Source organism: Vespula vulgaris, chromosome 4, assembly GCF_905475345.1.
Source record: "Vespula vulgaris chromosome 4, iyVesVulg1.1, whole genome shotgun sequence".
Lineage (NCBI taxonomy): Eukaryota > Metazoa > Arthropoda > Insecta > Hymenoptera > Vespidae > Vespula > Vespula vulgaris.
The window spans coordinates 6853239-6881148 of NC_066589.1; the positions used below are offsets into that span (position 1 = coordinate 6853239).

Below are 27910 nucleotides of genomic sequence, written 5' to 3' on the forward strand. Positions count from 1 at the left end.
GTCCTGGAACGGCGAGAAGGGAGATGGCTCTGATTAGTCGAGTTATTTGCCAGGAGAGTACCGAACCTTCTCCCCCCTAACCTCCCTCTTCCTTCCTATATATCCTCCCCACGATAATTCTTGCCGAAAAAGCCGACGTTCTTACTAAAAAAAGGGAGTCACGAAATCCACGAGTGTTTTTCCCAACGTCTCCTTCCGAACGTCTCATCAGTCACGTCGCGGCATCGTCGTCGTCGTCGTCGTCGTCGTCGTCGTCGTCGTTGTCGTCGTCGTCGTCGTCGTCGTAGTGGTCGTAGTAGTCGTAGTCGTCGTCGTCGTCACCATCGTTGGCCAAGCTCCTCCAAGAGTAAGCCGATGTGTCAATTAATCCTTGCATCCCTTGGGATAGAACTAGGCTAGAGAGAAGGCCAGATGATCGTCATCCCCTTTACTTCAATCATACTATCCTTAGATAGTCTTATCCAAGCAACTCTCACCACTAACCTCCTCCTCTTTCTTCTTCAGAAGAGCCATCTTGTAGATACCCCTCCATCTTCTTCGCGACTCTCTCACGTACTCCACCCCTTTCGCTAATTAATCTCGCAATAACGACAGACGGTGAACCGCCAATGTTAACAATTGCCTCCTCTTTTCCGATTCCATCCGGTTTCACTTGAACTTTCGAAAGGATCAAGAAAGTTTCAGCAAATTTGCTAATCTTATCAAATTATATTATTTTTGATCGTCAATAAATCTATAATATTTTTATTACACATGAAATGTTGAAATAAAATATTAGGGAATGTTATATTCCACATAGAAATATAAAGACTTTGATATAGATAGATAAAATCTTTTAATGCAAATTATCTATATATATCGTACACAAAATTGATTTAATAGAAAAAGATTACGATAAAGAAACAATCCAAAATAAATATTATCTATCGTCGACTCTACGATGCGTGTGATTGGACGACTCTACTCGTGAGTATCGCTTGATTTCGAAAGAGAACGGCATCTAATTTAAAGATTCATTGGCAAATAAATCCGTACCGAATTAAAGATAACTCTCCGACAAAATCCCAAGCAAGGCGATCCCTAGAGCCGCCCTATAGTCGTCGAAAAAGAAGAAAGAGAAAAGGACTAGACAGAAAGGGGGATGTCTCAAGATTGATATCTCTGAAAGCGCAATCTTCGAGCAATGTCTGGTGTTTTAAAATGGACGACATTTTCGCTCGGAAATTTCAGAAAGATCAACGTTCCTAATGAGCGTTTCTATTCAAAATTTTTCCTTCGTTAAGTCGTCCTAAGATTTTTTAATGAAGATTTTCGCCTATATCTTTAGATAAAATAATTATAATATGAAAGAAACAAAACTAAAGAAAAAGAAATTCTCTAACGAAATATGTAATGATCAAAATATGAAAAAATTAATGAAAAAAAAAAAAAAAGAAAAAAATTTTGTGTTCTAAATACAATGTCTGGTTAAAATATAATATCTGATTAAAGAGAAAAGCAAAGAAGAATAATTCAAAATTACAAGAAATAATAATAATAAAAATATTAATTATTATATTCAATATTTATCTCCCGAAATTATTCAGCTAGCATGAAAGAAAATTTTCTGCGATATCTGTATAATCTTACGATATTGCAAATACACTTTATGGTGACAAAAAATCATAGTAACATAACATATTTCAAAAAATTTTACGAATCCATGTTTTACAGCCAGTAGAGTTTTCCGTGAAGGAAACCGGGTACCGTGTTCAAATAATAAACACGGTATAACAAATTGATAATCCGGAACCCCATAATCGTACGCATATTTTCGTCCGGAATCTGTGACCCAACACTAAAAGAAGTTTCCACGCTTGTTGTTGCGCCAAATGGGCCGCTATAAAAGTCTCCAACTCCCCTCTGTGCCTTTACCGTTTTGCTCTTTTCTCTTTCTCTCTTCTCGTTCTGTTTTTTCTTCAATCGTGCATTACCACGATTGTGTTTCGAAAAAAAATTTTTCTTTCACATTTTTATATTTTTCTAACAGTCAAATATTAATACTGAAAAATTTACAAAACGATTAACTTTCTAACTATTAATTATATTAATAAATTATTGTTTATTGTAAGAAGATAATGGAAAAGTCATTTTAGTGATTTGAATTATTTATACATTCTATTTTTCTTTTTTAATTTTATTCAAATAGTTTCCTAAAATTATGCATAAACATATATAATTATATATAATGCGCACAAAATTTTATTCGCTATTTATATTTCTAAATATAAATAATATATAAATATAATAACGACAAGTCATAGATTGACAATTCAAAGAACTCTTCGTGCTTGGACTAATAAATTGTCGGACTGGGACTGTTTATAAACCGTTTAAACGTTGGCAGGTTTCACGACATAACGTGGAAAATAGGAGTGAAATACTGAGAGAGAAAGACAGAGAGAGGGAGAGAGAGAGAAGAGTCGGAGGAGCCGAAACTGTGGAAAGTAAGGGGATGAAACTGGTGATGGATGAACATGAACAGTCATGGAACTCGGACAGTGTGACAATAGGAAGTAAAAATGACATATTATTTATAAACATTGACTCATCGAGCGAAGTATTTAAATATTTAAAAAAAATATTCGTTTTAATAGTCAAATAAATTAAAACGTAAAAAAATAATATATTTTATTTTGATTTTAATTATAATAAATAAAAAAAAGCATCGAATATCTTATTATTTAACATTTGAAATAAACATTATGGACAGAGTTTGGTTGATTGTCAATCGATCGACAGATAAACTAAGAACATAGACGAGATAGTCGAGACTCTTTTTGTCGTTTGCGACGATATAGCCGATCTCTCTTCGCTCTTCTTTTATATTAAAAATGAACTGTCGCTTCCACGGTCGACATGAACGGGTATTTGACTGTACTACCGCTTTCATTTGATAAATCGCATAGCGAGCTCCTCTTTCGGTCATCTGAATTTCTAATGCATTATTTTCTCCTCGGTACCATCCGCATGGCTACGTCGAATCGTAAGGGTGATCAACGACGAGAATGCTATGGGGGGTGGCTGTCGAGGTGCTATGAGAGAGAGAAAGAGAGAAAGAGAAAGAGGGTTTAGAAGTGGAAGACGAGAAGGTCTCGTACAAACGTGAAATTACAGATATTTCGAGCATGAGAGGAGTCCACGAGGAGTTGTAATAGAAAAAAAAAGAAAAAAAAAAAGATTCAGAATAATTTCGATAATGCGTTTTTGAGAAAAAAAGAAGGCAAAAAAGGAAAGAAAAAAGCGTCAATTTTTCAACGTCTTTGAATAAAATCAGCAACGAAAGATGAACCTGGAATATCATTCTGGAGCTAAATTAGAAGATAAAAGATTCGTACCTACGGTTCCGCAGCTAGTGCCATAGTCTAATTGTAAGGATATGCCAAGTGACGTTGAATGATTTGATGTAGATTTCGAAAAAGGTCCGCTTAAAGCTTTTTCTTTGCTCATTCGAGAGTTATGCGATTTTTAATAACCGTCAAGGTGGAAGAAACGTCGTCCTAACTCGACAGGAGCAAAGAGACTCTGGGTCCTGTCCTACTTCCCGATCGAAACGGTACCATCCGGCTACGATGTCCTGCTATATTACGTGCAACCGTTGCCGTCGAGATTAAGAAAAGAAAGATACGAATGGACGTTTGAAAAGGAATGGCCAGTATACGTGAGAATAAGGAAGAGAGAGAGAGAGAGAGAGAGAGAGAGAGACAGAGAGCGGCACTTTGATCATCGAATGACTAGGGAGTTTGTATTATGAAGGCAAAGCATCGGCTTGGAAGAAACCTCGGCTTCTGCTCCTGTAGAGTTGAAAACTTTTTATATCTCGCTGTGAGGCCCATTATGGGCAACAGGTCCGCGGTCCAGTGGATCTCGCGAGAAGAAATAAATGCCAGTTTCTCGATTACGCGAGAAACACAACACGTGTGTATGTAGGTATAAACGTAAAATAAAAAAAAAAAAAAGAGGAGAAAAAAGAAGAGAGAGAAGAAGCTAACGTCTAACGTTAGGATATAATATAGCGTTCGAACGATTTGAAATAGCTTGTCCTAGCTATTCTCTGAAATCGCTTTGCGAGCTTCTCGAAAATTTCCGAAATAAAGATTCACCCGTAGCTACGTTTATTGCCAAAGCAGTAACTTTTATCGCTTACGAAATCCCTAGTCTATCTCATTTTTCACAAAAGCCAACTACATACTTGAACGAACACGAACACGTGAATTAGACGATAGCAATATAACGTCATACTCTATAATTTCCGTGTTATTTAAATAATTGCACGCTACGAACGTTCTTTTATCTCGAGGTGTATGTATAATTATTTGAAATTACTGAATCCGATGAAGTAATCCTTTTGAAATTCCAGAGCTAAACTTTTTAAGCCTTGACATTGATTACGTGAGTTTGAAATTCTACTGGTAATTACAACCTTCGGAATTATGATGCAATATTGTTTAGAACAAAAATGGAAAGTTAGATTAGAAATGTACGCGCACGAGTATATGTGTATTGCAATTTTTATAAGTAAATCTTAGTTTCGAATAGGTCGATGCCCCTTTCGCGAAGCAACACGTTTGAAAAACACAAAGTTACCGGAAACTCATGGACATTTTAGGTGGACGAGTAACTCATAATATTGGCAAACATTCAATTTTGCGTGAAGCGTGCCAAAGTATCGTGCGAATGGACGTGAAGCTATTCCTCCTTTCTTTTCCTTGATGTAACCAAGTCAATACTCGTGAAACTGTAATAAACATAATGATTCATCTTCGATTCACATATAAACATAAACACGTACACATACGCACACACATTTTTTGCATCTACTTACGTAAACCCTATTTCTATGAAAGTTTATAAATATACTTGATGTCCTGAAATGAAAAGTTGCATAGTTTTGAAAGAAATATTTCACTTAAATTTAACAATTTGATTATTACTAGAAAGTTGATTCCTTTATAGAGATTATATTATTGGCAATATTTGATTCATAATACAAAAAAAAAGAGAAAAAAAAAAGATAGATGATCAAAAAGTTCGAACGAATTAAAAAAAAATCTTGATAGTACAATTAATTATTGAATATTATTATATCGTTAAATATTTTGTTGTGTGTGTGCTTTTCATGAACAATCAATTTTTTAATATATATTAAAGCAATATTATCATTTAAGAGCGACAGAGTTATCTTTCTCTCCAAGAAGGAAATTTTTATAGTGTTGGTTGGTTCGACAGAAAGGAAGAGAGTCGGGGGAAGATCGTTCGGTGGTAATTAGCCGTTAGGAGCAGTGGCACGACGCGACGCGCTAAAAGATTTCCTGCGACGGGCTAAGCCGGCGACGCCCGAAACGCTGTGTTTATAAAATGTCACGTACCCGATAAAAAGCCATGCGACATCAAACACCCCGAGTTACTACCGACGGAAGATGCTTTTGCGAGTTCATTATTAAGCCGTGCAATTACCTTTACTGATCCCTCTTTGCATCTTGGATGTTAAGGACTTTTCTACGACCTTCAAACTTGTGCTTGTGTGAAAGGTTGACTTTTCCCCAAAGGAGATATTTTTCATCAGAATTAATCACTAAGAAAACTATTTTTACTTGGTTGATTAATAATGATGCTATTGTATTCACAAAATTCTCTCGACTATTATCAATAAAATACATCAGAAAAACAAATACTTTATAAAAGTGATTTGAAATTATAAGTCATATGTATAAATATATAAATTTTTTTTCTATCATCAAAAGATCATTAAAGATGAACTTTCGCTGTAAATAATTTTAATAAAAAAAAAATTAATTTTGCTACCACCAGCTAGTTCTAATTTATCAAATTATCGGAGTTTATGAATTCCGAACATAGCTATTAATATACCTAAACGATAGTCGGGATTAGTAAGTACAATGCAGCCAACGATTACACAGATAAGAAACACATAACCTACACGGTAGGTGGATAGCAATAAATTTGAAAGTGCGGAGTTCCTCCAGCGAGTTCGTCCTGTAGTAGAACAAGGTGTTGTTTGAATCGTGTAAAGAGATTAGGGTGGAGGCGCGCGATACGAGAATGAATCGGCGGCGTTCAGCGTGAACGAAAAGGGTAGTAGAGGGTGGTTGGGACTTGGATTCGTTGGATGAAAGCGTGGAGGTGGAGGACGTGTTTGTTGGTAGGGTATGCATTGCGCCGGAGAGTCCAGTAGCGATCATCAATCAGAAAGGCAGTCAGCCGTCCGTCGGTTGGTCGACCAGCCGGCTGGCTAGCTAGCTGACCAGCTAGCTGGATAGCTGCCTACGTCCACGTCCACGTCCATGTACAGAGTTTCGTGCGGGAGCCACCAAAAGCCACGATCTGCGAGTCATGCTTTCGACCTCTATTCTAAAAATCAATGGGACTTTACCAGTAAAGTCCAACGACCTCCTTACCCCTTTTCTTCTCTGATCTTTCATACTTCCTTAAAGCAAACTAACCGTGTCTAGGATAACCAATAGTTATCGGTCATTATACTGAGAATAAATGTGATTTTAGTATGATTTGAATTTTGAGTTATATCTATATATTAAAAAAATATATACACGTATATGTACATATATATATATATATATATATATGTAAGTGTAAAGAACTTGATATACCAAGTAGCACAAATAAAAAAAAAAAATTAATCGATCAGTGTAATGATCGATAACTAGGCTTACCCTTCGCATAGAAGTGGCAGATGGTGCATTAAATGTAATTGATAGATATCATGAAATTTCTAATCGCACCATTTCATTTCGTCAATATACTAAACAATAGATCAGAAAAGATAAAATATTTTTTAAAACTAACTTCTTCATATATATATATATATATTGTGTGTGTATGTGTGTATACATATATATAGGTATATCTATTAATGAAAAATATTAGCCAGCAGAAAAATAAATTTTTCGTAAATCTAACTCGAGTAAACCTACCCCGAAGGATGACAAAGCAAATGGTGTTCCATATCGATCGATGGATTACATCGCACGATAAAATCGGTAGCGTTCGCTTGAAAAATCAAATTGAAATGGTCCAGGGTACAACGTATACATACATATATATATATATATATGTACACGTATGTGTGTGTGCGTCTGTATATATATGTGTGTATGTACATATACCGTTACAGATAACATCAAAAACGTTAAAAAGTGAACGAGCGAAAATGCTAGGACGAAGCATGATGTTCGTCGAAGATGACTTCACGATCAATGATTTACGCGACCGATTTTTCCTATATCTACTCATATACATTATTCTTTTCGAGGGAAAGGGAACATCATCGTATTTTTACCGTGGATAGCGTGCTCGTAGATTATAAAAATTTATACAAGATTCTGAGGTAAATGGTAAGGGAAGAAACGTAGGAAAAAAAAGCATACGAGAGAAACGAAAGAAAAGGAGGAAGAAAAAAAAAGAAAGGAAGAAAAAAGGAAAGAGAGAAAGAAAGAAAGAAGGAAAGAAAAAAAGAAAGAAAGAAAGAAAGAAAGAAAGAAAGGAAAAGAACGGAGCTCTGTCCTCGAACCACCACAATGGATAGGGTTTGGATGGCCTCCAGAAAATATACTGGCGAGAAAAGGAAAGATATAGAAAGAGTGTGAGAAAGGAAGAGAAAGACAGAGAGAGAGAGAGAGAAAGAAAGAAAGAGAGAGAGCTTGAATACTCGAGCGAGGAAAACGAACCCAGAGGAAGTCTGGAGAAGCGAGAGCGCGATAGCGAGCAAATAATAGGGAAATGATTTGCTCCTTGTTAGATAAAGGACCCTGTGGGGGGACTCGCTAAAAGAAATATTGCCTGGAATGAAAGGAAATGGCGCTGGTGGTGGAGAAGGACTCCATCGTGAGCCAGGGTCCTTCGGAATAGTGTTAGATCCGTTCTCATGTAACTGCTCCTTTGGCAGCACTGCCAGCTCATCCAAGACACGAATTCTGCTCGATTAGGAATTAAATGGCAGGAACATGCCTACCACGTTCGCGTTACCTATTCGTTTTGCTATCCCGTATGGTAAGAAAGTTTTTCAAGAAATGCTAATGAACATGAATCAATTTTTGTCTCTCTCACGTCTCTTTTTTTTCTCTGATTAAATCGATAAAAAAAATTCTTTTCTTTTTTTGTCCCTTTCTTTTTGTGTGGTTACATGAAAAATATTATACTCGTTATTTATGTTATAGAATTCATATCGAAATTATATCTACAATAATAATGCCATAACCCTTTCGCGGTCAAACGGACGCGGCGAGACTCAAACTCGTCTCACTTCCTAAGCTACCCCTCCGCGCAATAACTTATCACCCTTGTCGACTCACGCAAGGTCCGACCCTCGTGATAATTGTTTAAAGCGACCACTGGCCACCCGTTTACCTCGAGCGGTCCACCGTCCTCGCCTTCTCTCTTCTCTAATTATAAGCTTTATGTACTTGGGGCATGACCCGATGCTTAATTACGATCGAATTGCCTACACTTTCTTCGAGTTGTTCGTTGAAAAAAAAAATAATAATAATAATAAAGAAAAAACGGACTCTTAAATCGTTTCGATTTAACTATTTTATATTTATATCCTTTCTTAATTACTAAATGAATAAAAATAACTCAAAGATTTTTTTATAAATTCATTTGGAAATTAAATCGTCTGAATTCTGACAAGAAAAGAACATTCTACGCATACTTCATTGAAACGTATTAACTTGTGAGTTATACTGCAATACCGAATAATAAATCGACAGAAATCCAAGGGAAAATAGCGCCGAAGAAAAGCGAACGTGAGGGCGACCACTGATAATGTATATTATATATCGAACTGTATGTAGACTAAGAAGTGACGCTCTTCTGCACCGAGACGATAAATTAACTAATATCCTGGCTTAGCTTTAATTACTCTCGATCATTTCGACGCTTCCTGTTAGCATTTTTTATTCTCGTCCGTATCTCCAGATCGTGCTCCAAGATTATTGATTAAATTAGATCCCTTAAAAAAGAAAAAGAAGAAGAGAAAAGAATAGAACAAACTAAAAATAATAAACCTTGTTACGCGTTCAGAATAATTATTATCGAAAGATAAAGTCTCGAGAAGTCGGTATGTTAAAACGAACGAGTATAATTAATAATCGACGTTGCGAGAGACGCCAATAGCCGCGGACTTTTTCATAAACTCTCGACAGCTACGATTTCCGAAAGTAACAAAAAGAGAAAAAAATAAAAAAATAAAAATAAAAAAGGAAAAGAAAAAGAAATTATTAATTCACCATATTGGTAATTAAGCAACGGCGATCGATCGATACTTCTATCCCTCTCCTCTCTCTGCCCACCCTCGCTTCACCCCTGTCCACCCGAGCGGCCTCTTTTAAATTTTAAATACATCGATAGTATCTAACACCTCACAAAGAAATTCATAATTAAAATTTCTTTACTTATGACCTATTCTTTAATTATTTATACCTGAACGTTGGCAGTACTGACAAATAGAACAAATTATGCATGTACATATGTATATTACTGTTGATAGTCATGGACGTTTAACACTGTAAGTAGTCAATGTCCAGTCAGACCTACCTATTCCTACATACGATATCAAAATAAAATTCTAATATTACATATACAGAGTCAACAGAACGTATACTTAATATTAATTGATTCTTACTAAGCTTGAAGAACGAAAAGAAAAAAAGAAAAAAGAGAAAAAAGTAAAAAAGAAAGAGAGAGAGAGAGAGAGGGAGAGGAAGAAAAAAGGCCCCTGAAGAAGCATTTTTCCTTAAGTAGCGCATCGAAAGCGAGTTAGCAAGGTGTTCCTTTCTCGAAATTACAGCGTTGAACTAAGTCTTAAAACGTGACCAGATTATGGAACTTCCGGGAAACGGGCCGATCTTGAAAGTTTGGAAAAGGTACGAGGAATATAGGGTAGGGATGTAAGAAGGGTAGAGGTAGTGGGAAAAAAGAAAAGGGTTCCTTCGGTGGTTGCAGTTAAATAAAACTGACGAAAATCTTTCCCCAAAGGCGTGAAGGGTAGTCGCGTTTGAACATGAAGGGACATGAAGAAGAGAAAAAGAGAGAGAAAGAATGTGGGTGGTTGGAGGGTGAAAGGTAAAGGGAGAAAAACGTGTGGAGAGTACTCAGACAGGCGCCATGTGTATAATAATGTTAAAGAATGTTAAATGCGGGAGGGTTTCGAGTATCCAGGACGCATACATTAGTTGTTAACAATGCTATAAAGGACACTCGCCGTACTTCCCTACTATTTAGGTACCTTCACCAACGACTACTGTTTTCCTCTTCTAACGGCGGACTTAGATTTACGGGGCTTCTCCTTTCCTCACGATTTTTATGTAATATTCTTCGATTATGACTAAGGGGAAATTCAAAAAAAAAAAGATCCAAGGATACGTTATAAATATAAATTTTATCTGCACGAAATAAAAAGAAGAAAAGAAAAAGAAAGAAAGATATTAAAAAAAAAATAAACAAACATTTACGATCGTATTTAAACCTGTCGACGATCATATATAAGTTCGTTCGAAGCTTTTACAAAAACATGAGAAAAAAATTACTTGCTATATTTACTATTAATTTTTATATTAAAACGTAATAAATATTTAATAAGGTAACGACGAGAAACGTAATTAAACTAAAAAGAGGTCGAAGAGAGAACGATCCAATGAAAGATGATATTCGATTACCGAACGGCCTTGACCCACGGTCCTTGACCCTTAAGTACTCTTGAAAATGTCTTGGATAGCGAGGAGCAATATTAATGAGCTCGGGCAGAAAATTGACACACGCGTACAGGTGTACAGTCAACGTAGACGATAGTATACGATGTTCAACGAATAAGTATGCTTCCACTCGTACGACCATCTTCCTTCTTTTTCTCTTTTTATTTTTTTTCCTTTTTTCTCTTTCTTTTTGTTTTTCTTTTTACTCCTCGCTATTTTAGCTGGCAAACGGATGTCTAATTACCAAGATATCGATCTCCGGAACGTCGAATACTTCGCTTTTTGACTTATTATATGCCTCTGTCCTTGCTTACGTCCATATAGATAACTTCCTTTTTGACGATTATCGAACGTGAAATCAAACTGAAAGGTAATACATTTTTTAAAACGTCATAAACGATTTCTAATCCATTTCGTTTTACCTAATATCATTTTCAGTTCTAACACATTGTTAAATGTTTCAATTGAAATATATTAGAAAATGGATTCAAATACATAAACTCATTATTAATATCTATAATAATTTTTCTAATATTCTATCCTATCTATGCTACTAAATATATCTATATAGTTAACAATTGAAATTCTTTTTCCACAAATAATTTATAACAATATACTTATTGAATTTAACAAACGATTTAACGTTATGAAGAACTATCTTATTCTTCAATTTCTGAAATCGAAGAATCATTAAGAATACAGCTAACAACTTCGTAAATTGATGTCTCGGGACGTCGATGAGGTTTGCGTTCGCGTTTTAGGTTAATAAAACTATATTTATAGAAAGAAAGCGAGCACGAAACGGAAGCAATAGACAGGATGGAGGGTAGTTCGCAAGAAAAAGGGGGGGTGGTCTCAAGGGAGAACCACCTTTCCATTAGACGCAAGATTGATTTTGTGAGAGCTCCTTTTCCTAACAGGACCTCGGTATATATTGTGTATGTATATATATATATATATATATATATATATATATATATATATATACATACATATATATATATATATATATATATGGTTTGCAACTCAAGCACTAATGTGATTAAAATAATCTTACGATAATCAAAGTACAAAACACTACTACCGTCTCCTTTTCTAAAGTCTTATTCGTTTTAATCTATCTCCCGTGTATCAAGATAGAGCCTTACTGGGATGTACATTTGAGAATACAGGAAGCTTAATCGGAAAACAATAGTTTAGAATGAATCTTAACAAATCGAGATTGTTCCTCTGTTAATTCTTCTAAGATAAAAGATAAAATGATATAAAGAGAAAATGATTTACGGAAGGTCTGATTAACGATCTAAAACTTCCTAATTAATGTTTCCGTACTATGTTGATATGTACATACGTTCAAAGATTGAATCTGTACTATTTTCGTTTTATTTACCGTACATCCAGAAAAATAATGAGTTTTACGTTGTATGAATTATCTTTAGTTTGAGATCGTGCAAGAACGAAATGTAAGGAATTGCTATTATAAAAGGTAATATATCTTATATATATATATATATATATATATATATATATATATGATATATATGATATATATATATATGATATATATATGATATATATATTATATACATATATATGTATATATAAGCGTGCACATATAGATAAGCATATGGATACGTGGAATAAGGCTAATAAAAGGAGAGGGGAATAGATCGGCATTTGAGTAATTACTTTCATCCGTCACACTATTTTTATCGTCTTATAGTAACGTGATAAAGTCGACCGGCAACATTTAGTCGCTATAAAAATTGCATGCACCACGATAAGCAATAAAATATCGAACGGCTTGTACGCTGGACCTTACCTCCGTATAATTTATGTAATTTGTACAAGTCCGATTGGAGTAACGTTTAATTACGTTTCTACGGTCTATTTTAACGCGAAGGAATAATGCTTGAACGAAGGTGCAAGTTTAAATACTAATTTTTTAAACTAAATCTCTTTCGAGAGAACACAATCGAACAAATTTCTAATCATTTTCTAATTTCCACCTAATCATAACTCGTTAAAACTAAATATTATCTCGTTAATCGTAAAAATATTCTTTCCATTCTAATTAACTTTCTCACATTGTTAATTCTACCAACGTTATAAGTCATTTCGTTTATAAATGATACTTACTCAATCAGAAAGAAAAATGTAATTGCTCGTACAATTGAATTCTTGAAATTCGTTAGACACGTTCGTACTTAGAATTCAAAAATCACTCGAGTGTAATTTGCACCGTGCAATTTGTTAAAATTGTATTTGGCAAACGAAATCCATCATCCAATACAATCGTTGGACACGTACTTACGTACACGAACGTTTCAATGTTCACCTTACTTTACAGTAGATAGGTATAATTGTAATATCGCATCTTACGTATATAATATTTTCCTTTAGAAAGAGGTATTTATACGAATAAGGAATCGTACGCGCGTACGTGTACCATACAAAATGATTGATGCTCTCGTCCATTGCGTAACCTTAAAGCGATAAACATAGAGAGAATTACGAAGACTAAACTGTGTTTTACGGTGTTCAACGTTGAAACACGAGAACTTTTTACATTTTACTTCTACGATGACACAATGCACTTTGCAATATTTTCCAAGAGGTCTTCTTTCTTCTTCTCTAATTGAAAACGCATTGCTAGTTGATTAGAATCTAGTAATTAAGCTAAACCTATTTGAATGTTGAACCTTTTTCGTGTAAAAGCAATCAACTTTATGCGTTTTAATAAAGCGGAAAAAGTAAAGTATATTTAGACGTTGATAAAAAAAAAACTATATATACATACACGCACACAAACACACACACACATATATATATATTATATATACATATATAAGCGAGGAACTTAAATATTCATGTAAGTAATACACATAATATACTGTACATAATACAACAATGTATTACATACAATATGGTAATACATTACTGTATTATATATTATATACATTACAGTATTACCGTAATATAAATATTATTATATGTATACAAGTATAAACATATACCGTACGAGTATATAAATTCCCTTTCCAATAATATATATGCATATAAATATATCTATTTTTGTTGATTTCCTATGAATTTATCTAAACATTATATGAAATCAAGATCCATTAAAATCTACAACAACATTATTTATAATACCGATATCTCGTCAAGATATTGCCAGTATCTCTTGCTTCTTATCGTTGGTTAGAATTACTGGTAAAAAGATTGCTAGGCAGGAAGTTGGAAAGACGCAAAAGGAAGGGCCGCAGGTTCAACGTGGCCGTATACGAAGGGGTCGAGCATGGTCGCTCCACCCCGATGATTGCAGGTTGCATCGGCACGCCTTCTACCTGGCCAGACATTTGCCTTCATATCATGCACACACTCTTTCTCTTTCTCTTTCTCTGTCTTTCTCTTTCTCTCTCCCTCTCTCTCTTTCTCTCTCTCTTTCGTTCATTCGCACGCTCACTTGCTCGCTTCCTCGCTCTCTCTTTCTCTCTCTCATCATACACACATACACATAAAAACTTACGAATACATGTATCAGGAGTTCCGTTCGTCTTCCTCCAACAAGAAGAGTGCCCTTCGTCCAATTTTCTTGCACGAGGAGCCTTAGTTGCGCCCACCATAATCATATGTTGGCGAGTCTACTGCATCGTTGCATGCACTCCAACATGGCCGCCGCATCGCATCGCATCGCATCAGACCGATACCAGCTCACTTCTATGGCGTTTCTCAGTACTTTCCTTCTTTCCTTTATTTCATTCATCTCTCTTCCTCTCTCTCTCTCTCTCTCTCTCTCTCTCTCTCTCTCTCTCTCTCTCTCTCTCTCTCTCTCTTTCTCTTTCTGTCTTTCTCTATCTCTACCTCTCGTGCGTGCACAATTTACGTATTAGAATCGAATAAAGTTTTATCCAGTTAATATCAATCTCGGTTTTAATTGAAATAGAATATGTAGATATATACAATTAAAACGTTCTTTGGAAAGAGATAGTTATTTAATATTTTATGAAAGTAGAGAGTAACTAAATATTAAAATTAAAGCTTGACGTTGTTCACTCTACTACAACTTAACTACGACTGCCGAGATCGTAATACTGGAATACAAGGAGATACGTATATACAGGTCACATTCGAATTAAAATAATATACAAATACAATCGGCTCAATGTCACGTGTTTATATTAGCGTTATCTCGCTCTCTTAAACTTCCCTCTGTTTTTCTTTTTTCTATTTTGTTTAGTTTTGACGATGAGTCATAGCTGATCGAATGTATACGAATAAAATGCTTTTTCTTTCTCTCTCTCGCGTTCGTCCTTCTGTCTTATTTTCTATCGTATTGTGTATTGCATATTGCGTATGTTTTATCATATTTCTGTCGTATTTTCTACATATCTCACTCGCACCTACGAAACTTTCCTATGCTAATTCTAATACACCCAACATGTTTGAGGATTTTCACGAGTCGCTAAAAAATGCAGACGATCGGTTCTGACGCTTGAAAGAGCTGAAGAGAAAGAAAAAGAAAGGGAGAGAGCAAGAGAGAGAGAGAGAAAGAAAAGAAGAGAGAGGAGAAGAAGAAGATAGTACGTAATAACACAGTGGGTCCTTTCGTGGTAGAGCTTTTGCATAAAATCGATGCCAGATTATGGTTCGAAGGCACTACCCAAGAGCTGAATATCTATCCCTAGCTGTACTCACGAGAGAGGAGCTCGTCCCTCTGCTTAAATCCTGTCTATGCGATCCCTTCGGACGAAGGGACGCGATGATCCGTCGGCTTTGAACGAAGAAACTATAGATGTGTCTCATTTAAAAAGACTACTATGTAGGTCTCTCTTTGGAAAAACATGTGCATGAATAACTTAAAAAGAATTCAGACTTCTTATCGAATCTCTGAGAGATAAACCTTTACTGCAGAAAATACTACTCTTAATACTACTAACGCATCGATATAAAACTCATCTTTAAAGAACAGTTTCAAAGAATAAAGAGAGAATGAGAGAGAGAGAGAGAGAGAGAGAGAGAGAGAGAGAAAGAAAGAGAAAGAAAGAAAATCCATACGAAGATTACTACATTATCTAAAGTACAAGCAGCAAACTGTATAATAAACTGTGAACTTTGTCCTTATATCGCAAATAACCCACATATACGGGCATTAACTAATAGTATTAAGAAAAACAAAAGAGAGACAACGGAAGAAAAATAATAACTTAAGCTCTCATGCTGTGGTAACATTCTTTTTCTTCTTTTTATTTTATTTCTTTTTCTTCTTTTTTTTATTTTTTCCATGATACACCCTAAAACGATATTTAAGGAACATACCCGTAACTTAATATCTCGAATCATCGACTAAACTGTACGACAAAGAAATCAATTATTCCGGACAATGGACTTATCAGCGGGCTAGAGCAGCTACTCGAATCGCTGAAATGGGCTTCCAGGGCAAAGTGGAGCGGAGAGGTGCGAAACATTTTGCAGCTCGGGCTTTCGGTCGATGCTCGGCCGTGGTTCTTGTTTTGCTCGCCGTTAATTGATTATCGCTCGTATCCGAGCAGCGTACAACCCAACGAGGCCCCAGACCAAAAGCAAAGCATCGAAGGCCTTTCCAACCAGCTAGCCATCCAGCCAGCCAGCTAGCTAGCTAGCCAGCGAGCCAGCCAGCCAGCCATTCCACTTCGACTCCCTCCACTCGAAAACCGTGCGTTTAGTTCATGGAGTGTGTGCCTTTCCATAAGCCCCAATCTACGCCCTTGCATAAATCTGTAATGAGCCATGGTTTACGGGGATTCCCTTCTTCTTCTTCTTCTTCTTCTTCTTCTTTTTCTTCTCTTTCTTCTTCTCCTTCTCCTCTATATATCTCTCTTTCTCTAATCATTCGCCGAACTATCCGCCACAAATTATCCAATAGCCATGAAACACGTGTTTTCTTATTCGTCCGATGAATAATTTTTCGCTCGTTATCGAGGACATTACCTAATAGCACCGATCGAACCCACTAAAATATATTTTAGTCCCATTGGATAATCTAATCCATCGACTGACTTTAACGACGGACGGATATAATCAATGATTGAATATTCTGAAAGCGACGAGCTTGTTTTCTAACAAAAGTCGAGACAATCGAAAATTCTCCCTTAATAATTTTTTTTTTCCTAGCCCTCTTCACTCGAGATAATAATCCAGTCGAGTTTATTCGCGATCTATTATTGCGATGTTTCAGAACGCAAAAATATTAGAGAAGTTACTAATTTCATGAAAAGTAAAACGATCAGTTGTAGTATCAATCACCACGACCCGAATAGTCCTCTCTGGTTCATTAGATTTTCTACCTGTTTCTAAACCGGCCAAAGTACAAACGAAACCGCCTGCCCTTTTGAACGTCTCGAACTCTCGTCACTCATTTTTCATACGTTTACATCATCGCTTTACCGCTTGGTTCTCAATGTCGGAATTAAGAAAGAGAAAGAAAAAAAAAGAAAGAGTGACACGGAGAGAAACGGGAGTGAGACAGAGAAAGAGAGAGATACAGAGAGAGAGAGAGAGAGAGAGAGAGAAAGAAAGAAAGAGAAATCGTTCTCTTCTGGACAAGGTTCGATCGAGCCAGTTCTTTCCGCCCTTTGTTCTTCCTTCGCAAGTTTTCTTCCTCCGGCTAAAGGCACGAACACGGGGGAAACAAAAGACAAATTACACGAGACGGCCATCATGTGACCCTTCCCACCTGTCTATACACAAGTTGCTCGAAGAATAAGAGGAAGAGGGGAATGAGAGAACTCCGAGGGAGGACAGGTAGATTTCAGACGCTCTCTGGTCGCGTGTGGACTACTTATTCCAGCACGCTTCATCGTCTACTTTCCCTTTGCCGACGGTCATTATGGCTCGGCATTGATCCTTAAACATCGGAAGCAAAATGGAGCTTCGTTGTGTGAACCCTTCACTATGAGATAAATAAGATCAACGACGTTAGATGGTCCCATTTGCTCCCATTGCTCTCCTATGGAAAACCATGTTTTCCTACACGAACGCGACGTAATAATTATCTTTAAAAAGATCGACTACTTAATATTTCTCAATCCTTTCACGCTTTATTATTATATAAAATAAATATTCTTCTCGAATGCATCGGATTATTTCGTCGAAAGAACAATCGCAAACTCGTGTCACTAGTATCAAGTACACATGTACATACCAGATATTTTCGTTTCGAGAAAGAAAAATATCGTGACCTAGCGAAAGTAATACACTAAGCAAATGCCGACTGCTCTACTTTCTTGACGAGTGACGAACTACTCCGTGTAATTATGCGATTGTGATTTTAAGCATTTTTTTCAAAGAACTGACATTCAGCCTAGATTCTACGTTCGCGATATATATATATATATATATATATATATATATATAAAACAATGTTTTCTAATTTTATTTGAATTATATGAAATAATTATAAAGAATAAAAAAGAAAATCTAACAATTTTTAACTAAAAAAATTGATGTTAGAATTGATTAATAAAATTATTAACTAGCATATATTTATCAAAATTCCTCGAATACGCTAAATAATTGGCCGTCCGCTAAGAAATAAGAAAAGGTTGATAATATTAAGAAACGCGAGCTCTATTTTGGTAAGCCTATCCATCGCACCTTGCACACGATCCTGTCACTCGACGGTCTACGTGTCGGCTATCACCCAACTAGTGTATGTCATCTCTCAACCACGCTTGCAGAAGAATGAAATGCTAACTGATATTTTCGTCCTTTCGTTGAAAGACGAGCGGCGATTACAAAGAAGCAATTTCTGTCACGTATCTTGATTGACAAGTGCCACTTGAAGAATTTGTAACTTCGACTTGATAAAACTTTTATTATAATAACTTTTTATTATAATAAATATATTTCTGTTATTGGTTGGATTTATAAGAAATAAAAAAAATAAAAAATAAAAGACTAGATCATTGTCATAATCTCGTGATTAATGATGATTAAACAATTATACGAATAAATGTTTTACAACAAAAATATACTGTTTTGTGTGGGATGACAAGAACGAATCCAAATGCAACGTAATTATTACATATATCTCTGTTGATCACATCGCCGGGAATAATTCAACGAAAAGAACGGAAGTGGAATTTAAGGGATTAAAGTCATGACGATAGCAATTTGAATGCTAAACGAACATTAAAATTCCACGTATAGTCGTATTGGCTTCCAAGAGAGAATTTCGAAGCTCCAACCATGATCGACCGATTTCATGTGTCTTTACGCTATGGAAATGTCTACTATATATATATATATATATATATATATATATATATATATATATATATATATATATATACACACATATATGTACCTGTTTATATACATATAAATATATAATATGGATACTCTCATATACATTCAGCATGTATATATATATGCATGTGTATGTATGTATATATATATATACATATATATCGAATATATCGTATATGTATATCAGCCCTTAAAAATCGAAGAGTGTCAGATAACGGCAACGCGAAATGCATTCAATAGGCGTGGAATACTGGCTGATTGACAGGTCCGTCCAGCCAATCGCGAGACCGAAATGCTGATGAGGCCCACGTCAATCATGCTTTCATCTCTCTCTCTCTCTCTCTCTCTCTCTCTCTCTCCCTCCCTCCCTCCCTTCTCTGTCTGTCTCAACCCTCGCTCTGTGGAAATACCACGTGCGAAGTTAGCCCCGTTCCACGAACCAACCAACCACCCACTCACCCTTTTTTTTCTCTTTTTGTCCTTCTCTCACTGACGTCTATCTTTCTCTCTTCTTTCCCTTCTCTCTCTCTCTCTCTCTCTCTCTCTCTCCCTCTTTCTCTTTCGCACACTCTTTCTTTCTCCAACATCGCTCTCATTTCCGACTCTCTCTTTCTATTTTTATAGTCTCTCTTTTTCTATTTCTATATCGTCTATCTTCTTCTTTCATTCTTTATTTCTCTCTCACACCGACAAGACCCCTTCTCATCCATGCTCGACCCATCTCCACCTTCTCTAACTCCCAACAACTCTCATCCCACTTTCGAAGCACCCTTCGGGGCCACCCTTACATCCGCTTGGGGTGCTTCAGCATTTTGGACCCCGCCGTTATACAGCCCTTACACAGAACGCTCTTCTCCAGAGCTGCACCTCGTATCGCACTTTTTTTTTACTCTTGATACGGCGACGCGTTGAAAAAAAAAAGAAAAAGAAGAAAAGAGAGAAAAAAGATATCTAACACCCCGCGTAGGAACAAGCTATTGGAGAAAGGGACTCCAGGTGTCGAATAATTACATGGCTATACGTCAAAGTTTTTCTAACGGTATAGAACGTAAAAAAGCGAAGGCAAGTCTGATCCTCATCAGGAAAAATGTTCCAAGTTGTTCTACGGTAGCATCTTTTAATCTATAAAATGTTTCACGCTCCGTGTATATATGCATTCTAACGATATAATATTATAATCTAAAAGATACATGAGATAATACATTCCATCGATATTATCAAAATATAATCTCTTACTCAAAAGTTACTAAAAGTTATGTATAAGTACCTTACCTAGATCCATTGGTAACATATAATATATGTATGTCACGCAAGCATAAATTTGATTAAAAAAGTAACATATCTCTGTTATGTATGTCACGAATAATCAGAATAGAAATTCATTCGTTTGAGCAAGAATGCGTCGAAAGGAAACGATCGAGTCCGTGGCGGTAATGGCTGCTCCGCAAATTCCGTAATTACGTTCGAGGACTATTAATAATTGTTGTGTGTCTCCCAACCGGAAATTAGTGTTACGTCATGCGATCTATCGAAGTACAAGTAACCGTGGGATACTTGCTGGCTACTTTCTATGGTCTACCAAGTCTCTTGAATACACTGGCCCCCTTTTGCTCCTTGCTACTTTGCTTCTCTTATCCCCACACCCTTCTCCCACTCCACCCTCTCCTACTCTCTCCTATTGGCGAGACACCCTAGCTTCCCCTTGTTATCGCGAGACAAGTTTCTTGCCTGATAACAATTAGGAGGTGTTTCACATCGACACGGAATACCGACGGTTGGGAACTTGCCCAAAAGTTTCTAAGGAGTCGAGAGACCCTCGGCTATTGCTACCACAGGTACATAGACACGAGAAGCTTTCGTTCCTTCGCTGTTGCGATGATGACGTAGCTTCACCTCCCTTACGTCCCTGAGATCATTAATTAGATAACTATTTATCTCTTAAAATCTTTGATAAAAACGATATGAAGCGTGGCCCGTCTTGGACGATACGAAGGATGTAAGGAAGATTACTAATCGCTTCCGGAGATATTGCCAAAATTGTGAATTTTCTTAGACAGAATTTTCCTTTAAGAAAATTTTTTTCAGTTTAAAAAATGTTTGCCAAACTTTTTTGCTAAACCTCAATTCTAAATACGATTTATAATAAAACTTATTTGTCACGCTTGAAAGAGAAAAAGGAAAAGAGGAAAAAAAGGGACGAAAAAAATTTATCATTATATTTCTTTTCTTTCAGAGAATGGTTTGCCAAGAAGATTGAGAACGGCTTATACAAATACGCAATTGTTAGAATTGGAAAAGGAATTCCATTTCAATAAATATCTTTGCCGGCCACGACGAATCGAGATAGCAGCATCGCTCGATCTGACAGAACGTCAGGTAAGAATGATAATTGTCAACTGACGCAGGAATTGTTAAAATGCGAAATATCCTGAAAGGTTCCTGAAAACGTGTTTCCAGCCTTTTACCTAGAGTCGACTTCGATTGAATTAAAACATAGCAACGTTTTTGTTTCTAGGTAAAAGTCTGGTTTCAGAATCGCCGTATGAAGCATAAACGGCAAACTCTGAGTAAGGAAGACGGCGACGAGAAAGATGGCTCGACGTCCGACGGTATGGAAAAGTCTAAAAACGAAAAACTGTTAAGTATCGATGCCGAGGAGAAGAAAAGCTGTCACAACTGTGATATTTCTGGTGTTGGAGACGTTGGTAGTACTCTCTCTGGTGACGTCAGCGAACTTGCTACTTCTGGTCGCAGGAATAGCAATAGTAATAATAATAACACCAATAATAATAATAATAATAATAATAATAATAATAATAATAATAATAATAACAACAACAATACGCCATCTGCAACTAACAATAATAACGCAGTGTACAACACAAACAGCAACGGTGCCAGTAGTGTCGGGAGCACGAACAGTGTTTCCAGTTCCCTAGAAAAGATGATAGTCGACGATGACTCCAGGTCGCAAGATGGTAGTGAAGTGACATCGCCGAGCGTGCCGACAAAGAAACTCTCTAACGAGATTAGGGTCAAGGTCGAAAGTGGACACAAGAGTCCAAACACCACTAAACAAATTTCCATTAGTAAGAAGTCTCCGTCCGCAAATTCAAAAGATATTTGTTCTGTAAATAGCAACGGTGTTCTTCTCGCTATGCCCGATTCTACTGTCAGTACACCGGTCTTGCCAGGACAAAGTTCAGCGAGGAGCCTGACACCTTCGTCCACTCCTGGGACACCGGCTTCCGTTCAGCTTCAACAAGGAAGTCCACTTAGTATGCAACAAACCCATACATCCTATATGCAAAGACCACGAAGCTCTCCATCGTCGACGACGACAATACTGCAATCAGGAACTATGTCGCCTCATGCTGTCAGAAGCATGGCGGCAAATCAAAACCATTTTCAACAACAAAACGTTTATCAACCAAATCTTGGTGTAGATTACAGAAATGGTGTTTCAACTATTAGACAAACTGTTCCTGCGGTTCAACAAACGCAATCGCAAAACAACTATTGCACCAGAGAGAGCTATCAGCATACAAGAATTCCATATACCAGTGATGTACATCCGTACAGACAAAATCAGACGGTTGTTTCGAGAATGAGCCATGTGAGAATGGCCGGCGGTAGAAACGTATACGGCTCGAACATGCAATTTCACCAACAACAAAACCAATACGGTAATACGGCCGACTACAATGGGTATCCTCAAAGCGGAGCAACGTATCATGCTTCCTATCATAGAAGCATGCAAAGCGGAGGTGCTTACAATACCGCCCAAGGCTATCCCAATCCACAAGCCGAACAACCGACGGAAGGATATGGAAATTACGGTTATACTAGTACCGGTTATCATCCCAATAGTGAGAATCTTACATCCCACAGTCATTCCAATGTGTCTACTCAAAGTGGACAACATTATTATAATGAAATTCCACACCAGCAACAACAACAAACGCAACAACATCCCACTGAAAATTACGTTGCTCATCCACCGTCAATGCATCCCACTTCTGGTGATTATCGAACTGGTAATAAATGTCACCCTAACGCCTACTACGAACAAACCAATCAGATGCACGTTCACCAGGGTGGCGAAGCTTCTAATATCCCCAATAGTTATGTATCCTCTCCAGATCCTTTCCCAGCACCCGGAATGACCACCACAGCGACTGCAATTGCCGCAGCAACCGCTGCTGTCATCACGCCACCCGGTAGCACGGGACAAGCCGACGGAAGTGCGGATTATAACAATTACGGCAATTTTTACGGTGAACCCGTTCACACGACTGCACCGCCACCGTCGGCCGACAACAGTAATAGTTCTTCAGACTTTAATTTTCTCAGCAATCTCGCCAATGACTTTGCTCCCGAATACTATCAGCTCAGCTGAGTCCACGAGACGGAGAATCCGTGTCAGCTTGACTGGGCCGATGAACAAGGACTGCTCAATGTTTTATATTAACTTATAACATGTGATTTGTGAACGTATCTATCGATGCGAAGAAAAAGATATGCGCTGTGTTTATAATTAGAACTGGTGATATAGTATCGGTGATAAATATAAAGTTAAAAGTTCTTTGTGATTTCCTGAAGTTAATAGACTATTTGTAAACTATCGAGATCGATGGTATAATTCGATGAACGATTTTAAAATCCTTAGATCCCCCGTCATTACATATATTTTAAATAATCCGAAACTCTAACTCGAAAATTTTCTGTCTAATTAAAAAATACGCGATTAATAGGGAGAATAATTTCGAACGTAGGTATACATATTGTATATCCTCGTATGAAAAAAAATTAATAAATAAATAAAAAGAAAAAAAAGATATGGAACGATGCAATTTTAAATATGATTCGCGTTTATGATTGTTCGTTAGTGCACGTTTAGGTTAAATCTATTCACTATACCTGTTTATATCGTCATGCACTATTTAGCGAATAAATCTAATCATTGCGTCCAAGCTAAGAATTTGTTCAGAATACAGGGATTAATACGTTACGTTAATTCTGTTATTTATTATTAAGAAGAGTACCGAAAAATACAGCTTGTACATACATTTTAATAATAGATATCATATGTTGTATTTTTAAACGTTTCGAAATTTATCCTGGCCAACTTGTTTATCGTTCTTTAACATTAGCGGATAGTTCAGTGGCCGGTGAGAGTAGATGAGAGCGTTGATGTGACAACGAATCTTTCAATGACATGTGATCCGTTCGTTACCTTTCTGTTTCTTTAAGAACTTACGAAACGGTACTGATTCTAGAAAAATGTTAACTACATATACTTATCTATACTAAATTCGAAAACATCGACTCAAAGCATGTAAATAAAATATTATTACGATAATAAACAAAATGGCCTGAATCAATCTCGATGTTTGGCCACTCTCGTGAATAATTTAAACGAGACAAAATAGTGCAATGTTTTTATAAATACCTTTATGTAAATTGTATCATAATTGGGAGTTTTAAAAGTTTAAGGCTGTAATACAAGAAATACAATGTAAAGGTAAAATAAAACAGACGCATATATTGTAGAAATGATTATGAAGAAATAAGCAAACGAAAGATATAAAGTAATACATAAACGCTTTTCTCTAAGCGAGATTTTGTTGAAAAAAAAAATCACATTTCTAATATCTTTTCCCGGGTAAAGTCTAAAAACTACTTAATATTTAAATAAGTGGTCGTATATATATAGATATATATACATATATATATATATAAAGAAATCGGCTTTTACATCTCCTGATTATGCTTAAATTAATTTAATTTGATTCACGAACTATATATACACCTTATTCAAAGTGATTGACGTTGCTATTGATCGAATTCTTTAAAAAATGTTTTCCAAATTGTATTGTTTATCAATGACAAAATGAATTAAGAAATTTTAATCGCTATATATTATGGAGACTATGTGTCTTAAAATAGTGTTAAGTCAATCACTGTGAATCACCGTAAGTCTATCATTCACATAACGAGATAAAACGAGATAGAAATTGTACCTAATTATCGACTTCTTTATCCAATGAATTTATTTAAATATCTAAATATGTATTATGTTGAATTATCTAATGAGATGAACGAAACGAAATGGAATTGAGTTAAATTGTGTTTTATATTTGAACGACATTTTGATAGATTTTATATTTCGTTCGTAATATGGATATTAGCAACGAAATAAGAGAGAACACAGATACAGAGACACACATACATATACAAACACATACACTCATAAACGCTGTAAATTGATAAGCAATAATTAATTATGCAAACGTGTATATAATATCACAGAAGATGAGAGAGATGACGATGAGATACGTGTATAAAGTATCGTGATTCTCTTCACGATCACGCTTAAGCTAGTGTGTATACGCCGACGGATAAGAGAATGAATGAATGGAAAAAATACTACAATGCGACGGCGAATAGAATTAATTGAGAATGGATTTAATTGTTTAACAGTACCTAACTATAGCGTGAACCATCGAACCTATTGAATTAATTAAATATTATTTTATTTTATACACGATCTCATTATCGATTCAGCTTTATATATATATACACATATATATACATATATATGTATATATGTATGTATGTATGTATACATATATACACATATACGTTCAAGCACATGGAAAACGTTAACGTAAAAACAAACATGATGCATTTGACATAAGATTTGCATACGCGCAATCATTTGTCATTTTTTATGAAAGAAAAGGAAACAAAATTCTTTTTTCGAAAATTCTCCGTCACCTATACAAAAGAATAAGTTTTTTCTATACTTTTTTATATTAAACGGATTTTCTTTTTTTGTTTTTTTCGCATTTGAGCTAATTATAAGATTTACATACGCGCGATCGTGTCATTTTTTTTTATAAAGAAAAAAAGAAAGAAGAAATATTCTTGTTCGGAAATCCTCTAGACTATAAAAAAAAATTTTATATCAGACGAACTTATTGATTTTTTCTGTTTCTGTCTTTGTCGAGTATTCACAACTTATCTAAATTATCTAATTTATTAATCTCTGAAAAAACTAAACGTTATGTGAAATTATATGAAATAACTAAACGTTATGAGTATTATGTAAAACACATTTGCATTTAATGCAATAATCAACGCAATATTCCGTCAGTATTATCTACTATCTAAATTGTTTTTAGTCTTGATTTTTAATTTTTCTTTCGATTAAATAGCAATCTCTTCTTGTGATTATTTCCTACATAAAATTATCCACAAACGCATGAACATTCTTTTCTTTTTTTTTTACACACTTTACATTGTAAGAAGAAAAGAAAAGAAAATTCTTTTTTTACTATTAATATACACAACATATTCATTTCTAATTCAGTATGACGCAAGACTTAATGTCAGAAGATAATACTTTTAAGTACTTTTTTTTGTGTGTATCATTTTATTTTTTACCTGCGTAAAAAAATATACCTATACATACATATATCAAGGAACGCAATGAAAATAATTAAAAGGAGTTTATCGCGCTTCGTTATCTTTATTTTTTTATTATCGAACATTAAAAACCATTTGTCTTTTATAAACTATATTACATTTAAAGGATCATTGTATATAAAGCGCGCGTATGGTAATCTTATATATATTGTTTATTCATTCCCTCAATTGTATAAGTAAGTGTCGTAGGCGATGCCTCAACACAGTAAACAAATGTACAGTTGTTCACTAACACAATTATCAAATACAAGCTCATAGCGAAACTTAAAATATTGATTCTAATTTATTTACCTGTTGTTTTTTATATACATACACCCATGTATGTATATATATATCGTCATTATTAATGCTTTCCCATTATATATAAAATAATTAAATATAAGAAAAAAAATTTGTAAAACCCACCATCATCATGGATGGCAATTATTATTTTGTTATTGTTTAATTGCCAAGGAATGATTGAAAGTTAAGACAAAATTCGAGGTAACCGGAAGAAACGAATTTCACGTCCTAGGAGGAAAGCGTGATCCCGATGAAAGAACTTCCCAACTGAAAGCGCCCCCAGGACGTGCGTGCGTGTGAGTCAAAATCGTACATGAGACGAGGCACTAGTATGTCGGTAAGGAAAGTGACGATGATGGATGAGCCGAAATATCGGTGCAATCGAACCGAAATATTATTTTTAACGCGTCTCATATGCCGCGTTAGAATCTTCCTGCATGCGTACTGTCACGTGAAATTCATTTTCACGTTGAATATAGTCGAAGGGAAAACAAAAAGTTTTCTCTTTCTTTTTGTTCCATTTCGCAGATTAATCAACAATAGAAACAACAGGTAAGGACATAAAACAAAAAAGAAAATCAAAGGATGAAAGGATCCTTTCTCTTCCTTTTTTTCCTTTCCTTTCCCTTCTTTGCAAATAAATCAAAATTCAACAAGAAAAAATAAAGCACGAAGACAAGTGATTATTCGTTTTAGAATAATACCTATACCCGTCGGTCAGGTTAGTCAATCAAAATTTCTATAAATTGTCTCGTTAGAATAATGCAAATAAAAATAAGCCAAATTCGTAAACGAAACTAAGAAAATCACAAGTTGGATAACAAAAGCAAATCGTACATGTATAACGTTAAAGTACATACGTAGGTAGGTAGAGATATGTACGCGGAGAGGTCCGAAGGTAGGACGGAACGTCTGTGTCAGTGAAGAGACTGACAATGATGGATGACCACGCGTGATGCGTGTGAGTCAAGCCCATACGACGCCATAGGCTTCGAGCTCATATGTGGCCTTCCGTCCCGACGAACGCGCCGTTCGAACTGTTGCTATCGTTGCATCTGTGCAGAGAACACCCCACC

General features: G+C 35.8%; 1 protein-coding gene across 1 annotated transcript in view; it reads left to right on the forward strand.

The window, feature by feature from the left end:
- LOC127062976 (homeotic protein proboscipedia) overlaps positions 1-26281 on the forward strand; it is a 31126-nt gene extending 4845 nt beyond the window's left edge. Inside the window, exons 2-3 of the mRNA XM_050992040.1 lie at positions 21295-21437; positions 21577-26281. Coding sequence (XP_050847997.1) covers positions 21295-21437; positions 21577-23460 — 2027 coding nt within the window. The 3' untranslated portion in view covers positions 23461-26281. The remainder of the gene's footprint in view (positions 1-21294; positions 21438-21576) is intronic.
- The last annotated feature ends 1629 nt before the right edge of the window (positions 26282-27910 follow it).